Here is a 14,080-nt window from a genome sequence, read left to right on the forward strand (position 1 = left end):
CCTGGGATGTGCTCCAAGCCCCCCCTGCGAACTTGTATACAGGATATAGCAAAATAAATCATGAGTGAGGGAAAACAACATGAACGCTCGCTTTACTAAAAAAATGAGTTGAATTTGTATCATTAGAGCTTTCCGACTTGCGTTCACATGCATTTTCTCAGTCGAAAATTTTTTAGGGGGTGATGATACTTCATATGTCCGTTTTAAAGAACCAGAAGACAGATATTTCAACCGATCGCTTAGGCATTTAAGTGGCACCGAAGTAACGTACCGAAATCTGCGTTTTGATTCGATTCTAGTTCATAGAACTATACTGGCACCGGGAATCAATACCCAACCCTACCAAAGACATGCTTGGCTGATTGGAGTTTCCAAACTCCCTGTACCGTATGATTTAGTGTGTGAGTTCTTGCGTATACTTCTGCCCTGCAATGGGTGGATGGATGGATGGATGGCTTCCCATAGAGATTCCATTAACACTGGATTGCTTCTGAGTGGGCATGATTAGCCAATTTGAAGTTACTGAGAATGAGAAGTGCGCGCTCTCTCTCATCTCCTCTCCCTCTCTCTGTATATTTACAATGCCATTCTGTTCTCATTCTCCATTCCTCCCAGCTGTTTTTTTATCCCTCTCTCTTTCCCCTCATCCATATTAATCTCTCTCTCTCTTACACACACACACACTTCGTGTCTCACAGTCAACATTTTATTTTCATTTCATTTACGTTTCCCTGTTTCCTCATCCTTCCCCACAGCGGTTCATACAGTATGTCTCGCGCTCCATCAGCCCCGCCCACTCCTACCTCAAACCCGGCTCGCGCGCTTGACCGTTAGTTTAATAACGGCCGTTTCCTAAAGCTGGGCATCAGACTACAGGATTTTTTTGTTTGTTTGTTTTTCTTTAATTTCTGTAAATAATTTTACACGTTATTTTTTTTTTGCTCTCAATGATGCGCCATGCGGGTTGGAACAGGTTAGCTGTTTTTTTTTTTTTTTTTTTTTTTTAGTCGAAGTCAATTCTAAGCCTCGAGTTGTCATCGGCTCGCGGACCTGATCGGAGGCGGACCCGTTATTCCATGTTGGTGAGTGTGAGATGGTAGTCAGCGACGCGAAACGGAGGAAATCGGCTCGTGTTTTCAATCGTTCTAGATTAAAAAAGAAGAAAAAAAATCCTGTAGTGTAAGCCCCCCCAAAAAGGCTTTAAGAATAAAGAGCAGTCATGATGAGGAGCTCCGGCATGATGAAGCCGCACTACTCGGTTGCCTTGGTGAGGATGACGGCCGCCTGCACTAACGGTCGCTGCGCGCGCAAATTTCTCCACAGTGACTGCGTCATTGACGAGAAGACCGTGGTCCTGCAGAAGAAGGATAACGAGGGCTTTGGCTTCGTGCTGAGAGGGGCTAAAGGTAAGGGAAATACATAAATAACAAATAATGATAATAATAAAAGCACCCTCCATGTTTAAACCCCCTCTGCTAGCCACATACCAGAGTAATGGAAAAAGAGTTGACGCTGTGAAAAGTTCACGCGCCAAGCTCGCGATTACTTCACGCGTAAAAAAACAAAAAAAAGAGAGAACACAATAACATAGTCGCAATAATGGCATTAGCATATTGCTAAAGTCACTGGCCATCTTACAAAGTTTATTAAAGTCTTCTCATTTTAAACAAACAGACAAGGATACACTATATACAGTATATATTCATCTACACATGTCTGCTTGTTTAAAATGATTAGCTTTAAATACACACACATACACACACACACAATATGGACAAAAATATACTTTAATATGGAGTTGGTCCCCCCTTTACAACTAAAACAGGCTGTCCACAAGATTTTGGAATTCGTGCCCATTCATTCTGTGGAGCATTCATGATATCAGGCACTGGTGTTGGTGGAGAAGGCCTAGCTCGCAATCTCCGTTTCAGTTCATCCCAAAGGTGCTCAATGAGCTTAAGGTCAGGGATCTGTGTTCGGGCCAGTCAAGTTCTTCCACACCGATCTCATTTACCCATGTCTTTATAGTCACAGTCATGATGGAATAGAAAAGCGCCTCCTCCAGTGTTGCCACAAAGTTAAAAGCATAGCATCGTCCAAGATGTCTTGGTCTGCTGAAGCATTAAGATTGCCCTTTACTAGGAATAAGTGGCCTAATTGATTGAAACACCTGAATTCAATAATGAACCCAATTGGGCCGAATACCAATTTTGTCCATGTAGTTTCTATATATGTTCTAAAAACAACCTTGGACTTCCCTTAATGGTCTTTTGTCATTTTAACAAGAAGTATTGAAGGAAGTTAAAAAAAGAGCCAAATTTAAACAAATGAATTCCTAAGAAGGCGCCATGGTGGCATAAGGGTTAGCACTGTGGCCTCCACAGTTCCAGGGTCCGGAGTTGACGTAGTTCCAGGCACCTGAGCATGTAAGTGTAAATCATTGCCACTTATATATTTTGTAGCACTGCACCCTTGTACAACTGTAAACCAAACCTCTAAAAGTCCCCTAAATCATGATGACATGATAACATGGACATAGTGCGTGATTTTCACCATCATATACCCCTTGGGATTCCATTTTTGTGCATCACTGTTTCCCAGCCAGTGCCCCAAACTTCAGCCACTGATTAACAGTCACCTGAGCTTGGATAAAACGGTAGGGTTGTACCAGGAAGGGCGTTCGGAGTGAAACCTGTGGCAAGTTGTTGTGCGGATCAGATGGTCCGCTGCTTGACGGGAGCACCCGACAGACCTACAACAACTATTGTAAAGCTCTGGAGTGTCTCATGGTTCTTATTCTTTACCATGTCATACATGTCTCTGTTTTTTTTCCCTCACTTTGCTGTCATGTGGATCTCCAGCTGATACCCCAATTGAGGAGTTCACCCCGACCCCAGCTTTCCCTGCCCTGCAGTACCTGGAGTCTGTGGACGAGGGTGGGGTAGCATGGCAGGCTGGACTGCGCACTGGAGACTTCCTTATCGAGGTGAGTCAAAAAGTCTCCTGTTTACAATTGGAGTAGTTGAGTTGATTTACTTCTTGGCTTTTTCGCACAGAATGGCATTTGGAGTGATTTTGTCCAATCAGCAGACGTTTGTGTCAACAGTAAAACGTTTATATGCTGTCTCAGAGTGGGGAAGGTCACGGTTACATCTTTAATGAGAGCGCAGTGGTGCGCGCACACACACACACACCCACACACACACACACACACACACACACACACACACACACACATCCTGAAAGTGCATATTGGTCTTCCCAACAGGGGATCACTTCCTTCCTTCCTTCCTTCCTTCCCAGTGTGTGTGTTTCTGTGTGTGTCAGAGAGAAGCTATTAATCCCAACATCATGTATGTCTTTTGTTTAAATGGACCATTTTCAGTGGCTTTAATGACACAGGTCATGATTTTGCTCTCAAGTTATGATGGGGGATAAAGATGTGTAGCTTCATTAGCTTTCAGCACTGGCCAGGAATGGGTGTGAGTACTCAAGTACGCTTTAAAAGTTGTCCCCACAAGATGGTTGAGTCATTTCAATGCAGCTTGACAAAGATACATTCTACATAGATTATCTGGTGGAACATACTCTTATTCCAAAAGGATTTTGCTGTAGTCTGTGTTTTAACGTTGGTGGAGGGAGAGCGCTGTCGGACACTTCACATACATAAGATTTTCTGACTGCGAAGGTCATAGCAGAGGATTTGCATCATTTACAGTACAGCCTCACAAGTCATGTGGAAGGGGCTGTAAGGTAAGGTCAGTCCAGAAGAGACCAAACCACAACTTTGTACTGATTTGTACTGATGCTTTACACTGTAAGGAAAGCAGATCCAAACCATGTCAGCAAAATCAATGCCGTCTAATGTGTGGTGTAATGAGGCGCCGTATCATATCTCATCATTTGATACCAGGCTTTGTATGTCTGCGTTTTGAACATTACATTCAATAGACTGAACTGTATAGAAGGGTATTCTTCATGAAATGCTGATTATTTTGCATTTACGCTTAATTAAGCATACACTCCCTTCTCTAAGAATGAATATTTCTGTTTATCTGTAATCAGGATAGGCTACTAGCGTTTATAAAATACATGCTTCATCTAAGTACACTTTTTTTCCAGTGAGCAGGAGAGAAGAACTCAATGCCATAAATTTTGTATTTAAAATTTTCCTCATGTTTACAGTAAATTTGTGGAATTTATAATTATATTCATTAACTGAAGCACTACAGAGGTGGGTCAGATGCTAGACAATAATTTCAGAGTCAGAGACTAGAGAGCTGGAGTTCCTTATTGCAGGAACACTGAAAGGAAGGAAAAAAAACTGAGCAGTACAGTGCAGCATACGGTTGTTATATAACTCCACTACTAGCACAACATGCCATTACATCACTTTTAAACACTGAGCTCGTTTAAACATAAAGCGCTCGCACTCCTTAATATCAATTGCAGTGCTGGTGGTATTTGGAGGAACAGCATAGTTAATAATCGCAACGTTAGCCACAGACTTCTTACTATACAGAGTGATGTCGAAAGTGTTACTCATTCATTCATTTCTGAATGACAAGAATGCACATAAGTATCTTGGATCCACACTCTTTTGCCTAGTGCTTTTGCAGATATTATTTCTATGTAATTACGGAAAATTTTTAAAACGTGTAATTTTGACCTGGTATTTTGAGCACTAGATTAAGGTTTCCTTTTTTTTTTTTTGTAAACGCCTGTAGAACTGACTCAGGCAGTAAAAGGAAGTTACATCTCAGTGTGAGATTACAGAAAAGCAGGCAGAGTCTAAAAAAGGGAAGATCAGTGACGCTAAACACGCACGCCATCACCGTTTAAACCCGAGACGAGCTGCGGGGGGAACAAGCGCGAGGCACTCTCCGTCCTCATCTCGTTTCTGTCGGGAGAAATGTGTTCGTCTGCATGCAGGATTTGTGGAAACACTGGTCTCACGTCAGCTTCACAATCAGGAGTGAGAGGATGGACTGCTTTGAAGTAGGAGCGTGGGAGGGAAGGGCACGAGAGATGGGTGGCTGCCACAAACATGAGCAGCCATGAGAGCAATTTATGAATCGTTTGATGCTAGTTTTCGAAGCTCTAAGACGCTTGGAGAAGTAGGAGCTGCATTTTGGACGACGTGTCTTCACAGGGTTATTGCATCTCTTTTGAATCCTGGATTATGTTCATGATTGTTTTCCAGGCTTTTCTTTTTCGTGGCCTGTTATTACATCATTGGTATATTGGTATATATTGTTATATGCTTATATCTTTGAAATAGGCTTGCTACGTATGTTTGTTAGCTTGAAACCTGATTTGGAAATAGGTTATATGTTTGGAACTCATGTGTTTCAAAAATGTTTGTGTTTACCATACTTATTCCAGAATGACATCATATATCCCTCTATTTAGGTCAAGTTAGGTCCTTTCATAACTTATAATCAGTATGTTCATATTTACATATCTGCTTCTCTCTTTCTCTTTTCCCTGTTCTTTAAGTTAATATAAAATTTTAGGGTGTTATACTGCAAGGAAAAGTGCAGCATCCTCTGTACTTATGACTGTACTGGAAAGGTTTATCTCTGAATCTTGACCCTAGAGACTCCTTTTTATAATTATGCATAAAAGTTTACTCACAGAAAACATAACCACAGCAACAATTGCATGCTTCTATAGTTTATAAACTGATTAATTTGTGGCGGCCCACCTCAGTGTCAACATCGACCTCATTGATTCGCTCAACCCCTCTTTCTCACACACATAAACACAGACCTGTCTGTAAAAAGCCCCGCCTCTCCGTGGGCGCACATCAGCCGTGCCCGTGGAATGGTCGCGAACATACGACAGTTCCTGCTGTTTAAATGCTTTGTGTACTAAAATTGTTTTAGAATAACAGAGATCAGTTTTGTGACAGCTCTCCATGAAAATAACGATGGCAGAAGAGGAAGTGGATTATAAGCAAGTGACTCAGGTCAAGTATTCACTAAAAGAATCGCAAAGACTCAATTCTTCAACTCTTCAGGTTACCACGACATGCCAAACAATTTAAGTAAATCAATGACTAACATCTCTAGTGGAGTAAATCATTGTACTGGTTGTTACTGCAGAAACGATCATGTAAATGAATAAGTGAATGAATGAGTGCACTAATACTATAAAGTTATCTTCGGCCCACAGCCTAGTGCTAAAATTATAGACAAATAACCGGGAGAATAATCAACACCTTCTAACCGATCAGAATTGAGAGTGAGCAACAGCATTTTTGATTCCGTTAAAAATAACCACATTACTTACTGTGAAATATATAAGAAATTTAAATGAAAATAAAGTACAATTAAACTTTGGATTGCGAGCATAATTTGTCCAGGAAATATGCTTGTAATCCAAAGCACTCATATATCAAAGTGAATTTCTCCCATAAGAAAGAATAGAAACTCAGATGATTTATTCCACAATGCAAAAATATATTTATATTAAAATGAATAATACAAAATAAAAAGTAAAAATAAAACAAATTAATCTGAACTTGCTTGTAATCCAAAGCACTTATATATCAAAGTGAATTTCCCAATAAGAAATAATATAAACTCAGACGATTTATTCCAAAATGCAAAAATATTCATATTAAAATGAATAATACAAAATAAAAAGTGAATTAAAACAAATTAACCTGCACTTCACCATCTAAAAAGTATGATGGCTAAGACGAGAGGAGGGGGGGGGAGGGGCTACTGTGTAGGACAACTTTCAAACACACATATGCATGCACACACACACACTAAATGAAATCACTGGTCCCTGACACAGAGTCTCTACTAAAGTTTAGTCACAAAGAATAGTTACAACACTTGGACACAAAATAAAAAAAAAAGCTTTTCATACACATACAAACACACATGGTCACAATGTCATAGTAAACAGTACACGCACGCACAGATGTTGACTATACGAATGACGCATGCACACTGAGGCTGAGGATGGGAGACGATTCGGGACGCTCGGCAGACAAATTCCAAGACTTCACTTGTTTATCAAGTTAAAATTTATGGGAAAATTTTGCCCATCCTGCAAAACATTTGCAGACCAAATTATTCGCAATCCAAGGTTCCATTGCATTCAAATAAAGAATATGAATATGAATATGAATATCTTTAAATAAGGATATAATAATAAAACCGAAAAATAGAGTACGAAAAGAAAAATATTCAAATAAAGAATATACAATATAAAATAAAAATCTAATTATAAAAATTATACAAAGTCAAAAAACCAAAGAACTTTGAGCTGTAAAATTTCTCTGCTTCAACTATATTAGGAACATTAATAAAAGAAAAAAAAAAAGAACAAGAGCTCTCTTTAAATTTATGACAGCAGCAGAGAGCTGATAATAAAACAAAGAATACGCTAGCAGCAAGACAGGGAGTTCATTTACATTTGAATATTTATAGCCTTGTTCCTCTTAAAAGGAATCCAGCGATGATATTGAGTCCATGCTTCCTTTCTTTCACCCACACTGGATTTGCTAATACACGCAAAGCCCTTTACATATGTCAGTGCTTTGTTTCCTCCTGCCTGGTCATTTCTCTGCGTTTGATGACCTGCCAAACCCACTGTAATCGTGTGATCAATGATATTGACAAATGACTCCAGAGCTCTGGGAGTGTTTTGCAGCTTCAGAGCCGTAACGTAAGCACTCGCTCTCACACACAGAAATACACACACACACACACACACACACACACTGCCGCCTGGCACGCTGCATCCCAGCTCATCCTGCTTAAGCCACCTGGACTAAAAGACTTGTGTCAGTCTCCCGTTAGGTTACACTGACTGTTTATACTCTCTGTGGTGCAGCATCACAGAGCATGATTGCTTTTTTTTTTCCAGACCTGCACACCTCCGAGGTTATCTGCTGCATTACGTTCCAGGAGCATTAAGGAAGCCTTGCTGTTTGTGGATGCAGCAGATTTTCAGTAACGTGCAGAGGGCCGAGCCGAGGAGGTCCGCATGGGTGCCGGTCACCTAGCAACCAGCGGCAGTACTTAGTGTCTGTGTGTGTGTGAGGATGAGGCTGAGAGTCATGCAGCTTTGAGTAGAAGCATTTGTCGAGTTAAATGCCATGCTTTAAAAGCTCTTTACACATGGTACATCACTTGCAGATAATTCTCGAGACCAGACAAATTTAAGGGCATTTTGGTTGTCCTGATATCACTTTGTGTGTCAGTGTGTTTTATCGTGGTTTTTCTGCATTTGCATAATTTTTTCCCTTAATAACCACAGAGATAAGCCACTTTTTAAGCCTGTTTATTCTCCTGTTCTACATTATACAATCATTTATTGTAACATTTTGAAGTGTAAGATCGATCTCGCACAAGCCTGTTGTTTAATCACATGCTGCTGGTGTCTTTTATTGTTACCTCATGCTCTTGAAATTAATTTAATCCTCTTTTATTACCAAACTGTTCAGTTTAATTTAATTTGACTCTAATGTTCGATTACGCTGTGTTGTCAAGTTTGCCTTTATGTGAAAAACAAACCTTCTGGGTTAATACGTTTTTATTCAGTTAAATTTTTAATGCTAATTAATTAATTTAACTATTAACACATCATCACACGAGAGCAAGGGCTGTTGGGATAAATATCAGCACGGCTGTAAGGCACCAGGGTGCACGACCTCGAATGTGATATTGTTTTTTTTATACAACAATTTCCACAAACACCAAACAGATTATAATTACATTCTTTATTTAACCAATTGTTTTTTCTTTGCACTTCTTTACTGCCGGAACTAATTAACTGACTGACAACTGACAGTTAGCGATCGACAGTTGGTCGACTAACTAACGCTGGTGGAAGTACTGTAGTTTTCAAATCTTTCCAAGTATTATGTAGCTAAACATTGAGGAGAATAAACCATGGAGGTGATGCACAGTCCTGTAAACCTCTTAAGTTTCTCTTTATTTTTACACTTTAGATAATCAGCTCTGTTATCAGGGGCTAGAGAGACATTTGGGTTTCAGCCTGGAGACAAAGTTTTTTTTTCTTTAAGATGACAATGTTATCAGAAGTGTTTTCTTGCTGAAAGTGCTTCCGTGACTGGGTGTAAATGTGAGTTTTGGCAGGCAGCTGCTCTTTCCTCTGTCCTGACCTACTTTCACCCAAGCTGGCAACCGACTGTTAGTGTAATTATTGGTTGTTAGAACACCTGTGATGTGGAGTGAAACACATATAGTTAAACATCCCAGTGCTGTTACCAGGTATTATCACAATTTGTGGAATGGCTCTTGTCCAATCAGATTACTCAGCCGTCTATAGTGCTTAATCCTGTCCACAAGGTCGTGGGGGACCTGGAGCCTATCCCAGGAAACACACCCTGAATGTGGTGCCAATCCATTGTAGGGCACACATACACACCCACACACTCATTCACACACTACAGGCAATTTGGGGCTGCTAATTAGCCTAATCTGCAGTTAGTCTGCAGTTAGGAAATTAGTCCTAATTTGGACTGTGGGAGGAAACTGGAGTGCCTGTAGGAAACCCAACTAGTACAGAGAAAACAGGCAAAATCCATGCAAACAGAGGCGGGACTCAAACCCAGACCCTGGAGGTGCAAGGCAACAGTGCTGACCACTAAGTTTAATTAATTATTAACATCCCTATTTAATATGCTTTCGGTTAATTCATTAGAATTGGTAGGAAAAGCTGGATGCAGTTATATTTAATCTTCGTTTAACACTTTTGCCTTTATAAAAAGCTAGTTTCTTGACACAAATGTTCCTTCCTTGCAATATTCGAGGTTTCAAGCCCCGGTCCTGTATGTATAAGTGAGTTTGCATGTTCTCTTAGTGCGTGGTGGGTTTCCTCTGGGTGCTCTGGTTTCCTCCCACAGTCCAAATAAACATGCAGATTAGGCTAATTAGTGTTGCCTGTACTGTGTGACTTTTTGAGTAAGTTTGTTAATAATTGCGCTTTTAAGGTTATTTCCAATTATTATGTTTATGCATTGATGCAGAATGTTTCAAGTATTGTACAACCTATTCTTTGGTCTGTAGCGCTTCCTTTAACTAAATAATTCTAAATGCATGTAATCAGATAAATTGAATGTGTGGAGAGACTGAACTTTGGCTTGTATTTTTATCATTTTATTACAGTACCCCGCTCCAAGTAGTTCACTGAAATGCTCCAGTCGACAAATGTGTTTCCTTCCACGCGAGTATTTCAGCAGATATTTCTGCCTACAAATTAGCTCTGGATTAAAGCTAGCTTTAAAAGTGCCATGTTCGTATATCTGATTGCACAGTCTGAACATGCCTGTTCAGATAAGTCCCACCCTGAAGCTTCTCTTTATCAGGAGACTCTGTAAACCTTTGTGTGTGTGTGTGTGTGTGTGTGAGAGAGAGAGAGAGAGAGAGAGCAAGTGCATACTGTCTAAACAGCAGTTCTTCAGTGCTCCTCATAATTAGACCTCTCATGGCGAAAGTGTGAGCTCGTATCTCTCAGGAGGCGAGTATAAGAGAAAAGATTTCAGTACAATCATTTCAGCTCTGACTGGTCCTGATGGAGGAGGGTAGCAAGACCATGGACCTCCAGCTTTTAGTGTAGATAGCAAGCACACTCTGCTTCAATTCCCTCTCTGTTATTTTAGGTCTGTGTGTGTGTGTGTAGGTGTGTGTGTGTGTGTGTAAGTGTGTAAGTGTGTGTGAGGAAAGAAAAAGAAGTCTGCATTGCAGCTAAAAAAAATCTACAGTGAATACCAGAGAAATAAAAACGTCACAAGTTAATTCTTACTCCCAGATTTTGAGGTGTGGTAGAGCATCTGGCGAGCGTTCAAATAGTGTTATTTATAGTTTATAACTTTTCCTACAGTTTGTTCATCATTACTGAGAAAAAAGAAATGGCAAGCAGCTGTTTAGAAACTGCAGATGTCACAGTTTAAAGTCTCAGGAGTTTTACGTATCCATGTTACCTTTTTTTTTTCCTGCTGGCAGAAAGCATTCAATTGTTCGCGCACTTTCATCATGACAAACAAAAGTGTTACGCATGTGTGGAAACACTCTGGCTCAGCATTTATTTTAGGTCAAACGCTTCCTCCCTTTAGGTAGAAATTGAAAACAGCCTGTTTGTCACGTTGACACCATTTCTCTAAATCCTCCACCAAATAAACAACAAGAAGGCTGAAAATCTGATCTGTCACAAGATGAATTGCTTCACTAATCACACAAACACACACACACACACAATGATTTACATTCATTGGTTCACCATAAATACACAAGACAAACCTCAGGGCATCGCACTCCTAGATAATTGCTAGTGACGTTCCCAAGTCTTTGTTAGTGAGTGTGTGCTATTCTAATCTTGACTCTGTTTAGTTTATTTATTTATTTATTTGTTGAAATGGATAATTGTGGTGATTTAAAGAATTTATTTATGGAAGGAATAGAAGTTACCTGACTAAGGTTTTAGAAATAGCTTTTAATAATAAAAAAAATGTACGCTTAGTCCTCGACGAACGAGTTACGTTCCGGGAGCATGTTCTTAAGTCGGATTTGTTCCTAAGTCAAACAAAAACCACAAAGTGAGACTTGCACAAATATACAATATAAAGCATACCTATCCGCTTGATTAAATCTCCTCTTTTCTCCACACTGTACAAAAATGTAATCGTGCCTATGAAAGTAATTCTCACATAAATATAACAGTGTAGTCTCTGTGCCTTTAAAGAGGAGAATCCTGGACACCATTTTGTCTCAGAGCTGTTTTCCACTGTTCAGGGCTGTGAACTCTGTTTTGTTAAGGATTTTCCAAAATCCATCAGGACAGCTTTACAGGACAGACATTAACAGGACACACATCTATCATCGTGCTCCCGGACTGATTCATTGAAATCGATGAGGCCGACTTATTTCTCCCACAACCAGAGTCACTGGACGTCTGTAGTTAAAAAAACAGTTTTTTCTTATCTGTCAGAAGATGTGTTATAGCAAAAGTCTAATTATTTGTGAGATACCAAGCCTAGAAAACATTTAGATTTATATAATGTTGTCAGATTATTTTCAAAATCAAGCTGTGTCTTTGGTAGCAAGAGGAGAGTCAAATATAGTGAGAATCATACAATTAGTCAAGTTTTATTTCTAGCTGTTTGTGGAAGCAACTTAGCAATAAAAAAAACACAGCAGCAATTGCCACTTACAGAAGACTTTAAGCACAGTACTGTGATGAGATTTTTAGCTGCAGTAAAATATTTGAAAAGTGATAATGTTTTAGAGAAGTACAGAAGAAGTACATCTGTAAATGACGTTTGTGGCTGACGGGGCTCAGAGCCAACTGCAGTCATTGAATGTGTACGTTCAGCAAGTGGAACGTCTGATCCCAGAAAATCAGTGGATCACTTGTGAACCATTTGCAGAAGAGATACATCAGTCCGTGGTAACTGTACACACAATCTTTCACCAACACCACTTGTATAACCCCTGTACAGTCCTGACCTCACTTCAAGCTATTTCTACATGTTTTGGGCCATTAAAGGAGTTACTGGGAGGCCAGCGTTTCAGATATGAAGTAGGACGTCTGATTATGGCTCTGGTGCACTAAAAAAAATTTATCCCCTGATGGTACTAAGAGCATTAGTGTAGCAGGGGATTATATAGAAAAATACTCTCACTGCAAAATCAAAAGTTTCAGTTTTACTTGAGTACCCCTTGTACAAAAGTAAATAAATCCCGTATCTATATTGTATCCTAACACTGCAATACATTAGATATCCTGTGGTGTAGACATTCGCAAGCTTTTTTGGAATTTTACACTGTTGCCCAGGTCGTGCACTTTTTCTTTGAAGTTGCTTTTATATTAGGGACTGCACATTCCAATTTATTGAATACTGCAGTACAGTAGATATTCTGCGATGTAGAGTCATGCAGTTTTAGATGTTTCCTACTTCCACAACAGAAGTAATTTAGTTTTCTTTTGAGCATCTAGCAAGGATTATAGCCTGTAGAAACTTACTAACTGGAGAAACTCTAATTTACTGAAGACTGTTTACTCACAGGTCATTTTTGTGTCTAGGCCCATGATGGACACTGACCAATCAAAGAAGCAGAAACATCTCTCTCAAAACTCAACTGGAAGAGGAGTTTGTGTTAAGCCGTTGCAATCACGTGTGCAGCTTTTAACAAGAGCGGGTTTTGTGAATGCATGTGCTGGTTTTTATCATGACCACATTTTGAGGTTAATTTGCACCCACAGTGTTTTGAAACTTGTGCAATGAATTTTGAGATCAATTTGCTCCAAAAGTTTTAGGGTACAGTACATGCTTTTTCATCACACATTTTTTGTTAGTGGTGTAACTGACTGTGTTATTATAAAGCGCCAGTGACCTGTGTTTCTGAGAGATTTGGTTCACGAGGTTTTAAAGGGATAAAATGTTAAAACACATTCAGTCATACTCGCTTCTCTGTTCACTCTAAAGTAACAAATACACGATTTATCCTTTTATGTGTTTATTATAAATAAATAAATAGAAGAGAGAATCTGGAATGTGCATTGAAAGTCCCAGTATAAAACCAACTCTGCCTCACTTTAAAACAGCGAGCGCACAGCGGTGCTGCTGCGCTCGTCTTTCTCGCCCACTTCAGAACCGAAATATCTCCATATTTCACTTCAGGTCAGCTCATTACTGCGGCCATCTCTTTGTCTAGTCTCCGAATCAAATGAGCGCCATTCTATCTCTAGTCTTGCTTGTGGTTTACTTAATTTGGCTCATATTACAAACTCAGTCAGGCTTTTTTTTTGTGCTACGTCTCACACACACACACACACACACATACACACACACACACACACACACGTCACTGTTGTCAGTGCTGTGCTTAAGGAGACATTAGTCAAAGACCATATAGACATGCACATAGTAAAAGTATTGATTATTATTAGTATATTTACCTAAACCGTGAGCACTTGGAAACCTAAATAGCCCCTTCTTGTTAACACTTTAAAATGGCATGGATTAAGGGCAAGACGTATAGAAGTATTTATCTTAACCTTTTAACATGCTGAGTAAGGAAAAAGCAATGAATAA

The 14,080-nt window shown here is 39.6% G+C and overlaps 1 protein-coding gene across 1 annotated transcript in view; it reads left to right on the top strand.

Annotated features, from left to right (window-relative positions):
• The first annotated feature begins 1,125 nt into the window (after positions 1-1,125).
• LOC128531577 (SH3 and multiple ankyrin repeat domains protein 2-like) overlaps positions 1,126-14,080 on the top strand; it is a 38,146-nt gene continuing 25,191 nt past the window's right edge. The window contains exons 1-2 of the mRNA XM_053505530.1: positions 1,126-1,406; positions 2,862-2,986. Of these exons, the coding sequence (XP_053361505.1) occupies positions 1,220-1,406; positions 2,862-2,986 (312 nt within the window). The 5' untranslated portion in view covers positions 1,126-1,219. The remainder of the gene's footprint in view (positions 1,407-2,861; positions 2,987-14,080) is intronic.

Source organism: Clarias gariepinus, chromosome 10, assembly GCF_024256425.1.
Source record: "Clarias gariepinus isolate MV-2021 ecotype Netherlands chromosome 10, CGAR_prim_01v2, whole genome shotgun sequence".
NCBI lineage: Eukaryota > Metazoa > Chordata > Actinopteri > Siluriformes > Clariidae > Clarias > Clarias gariepinus.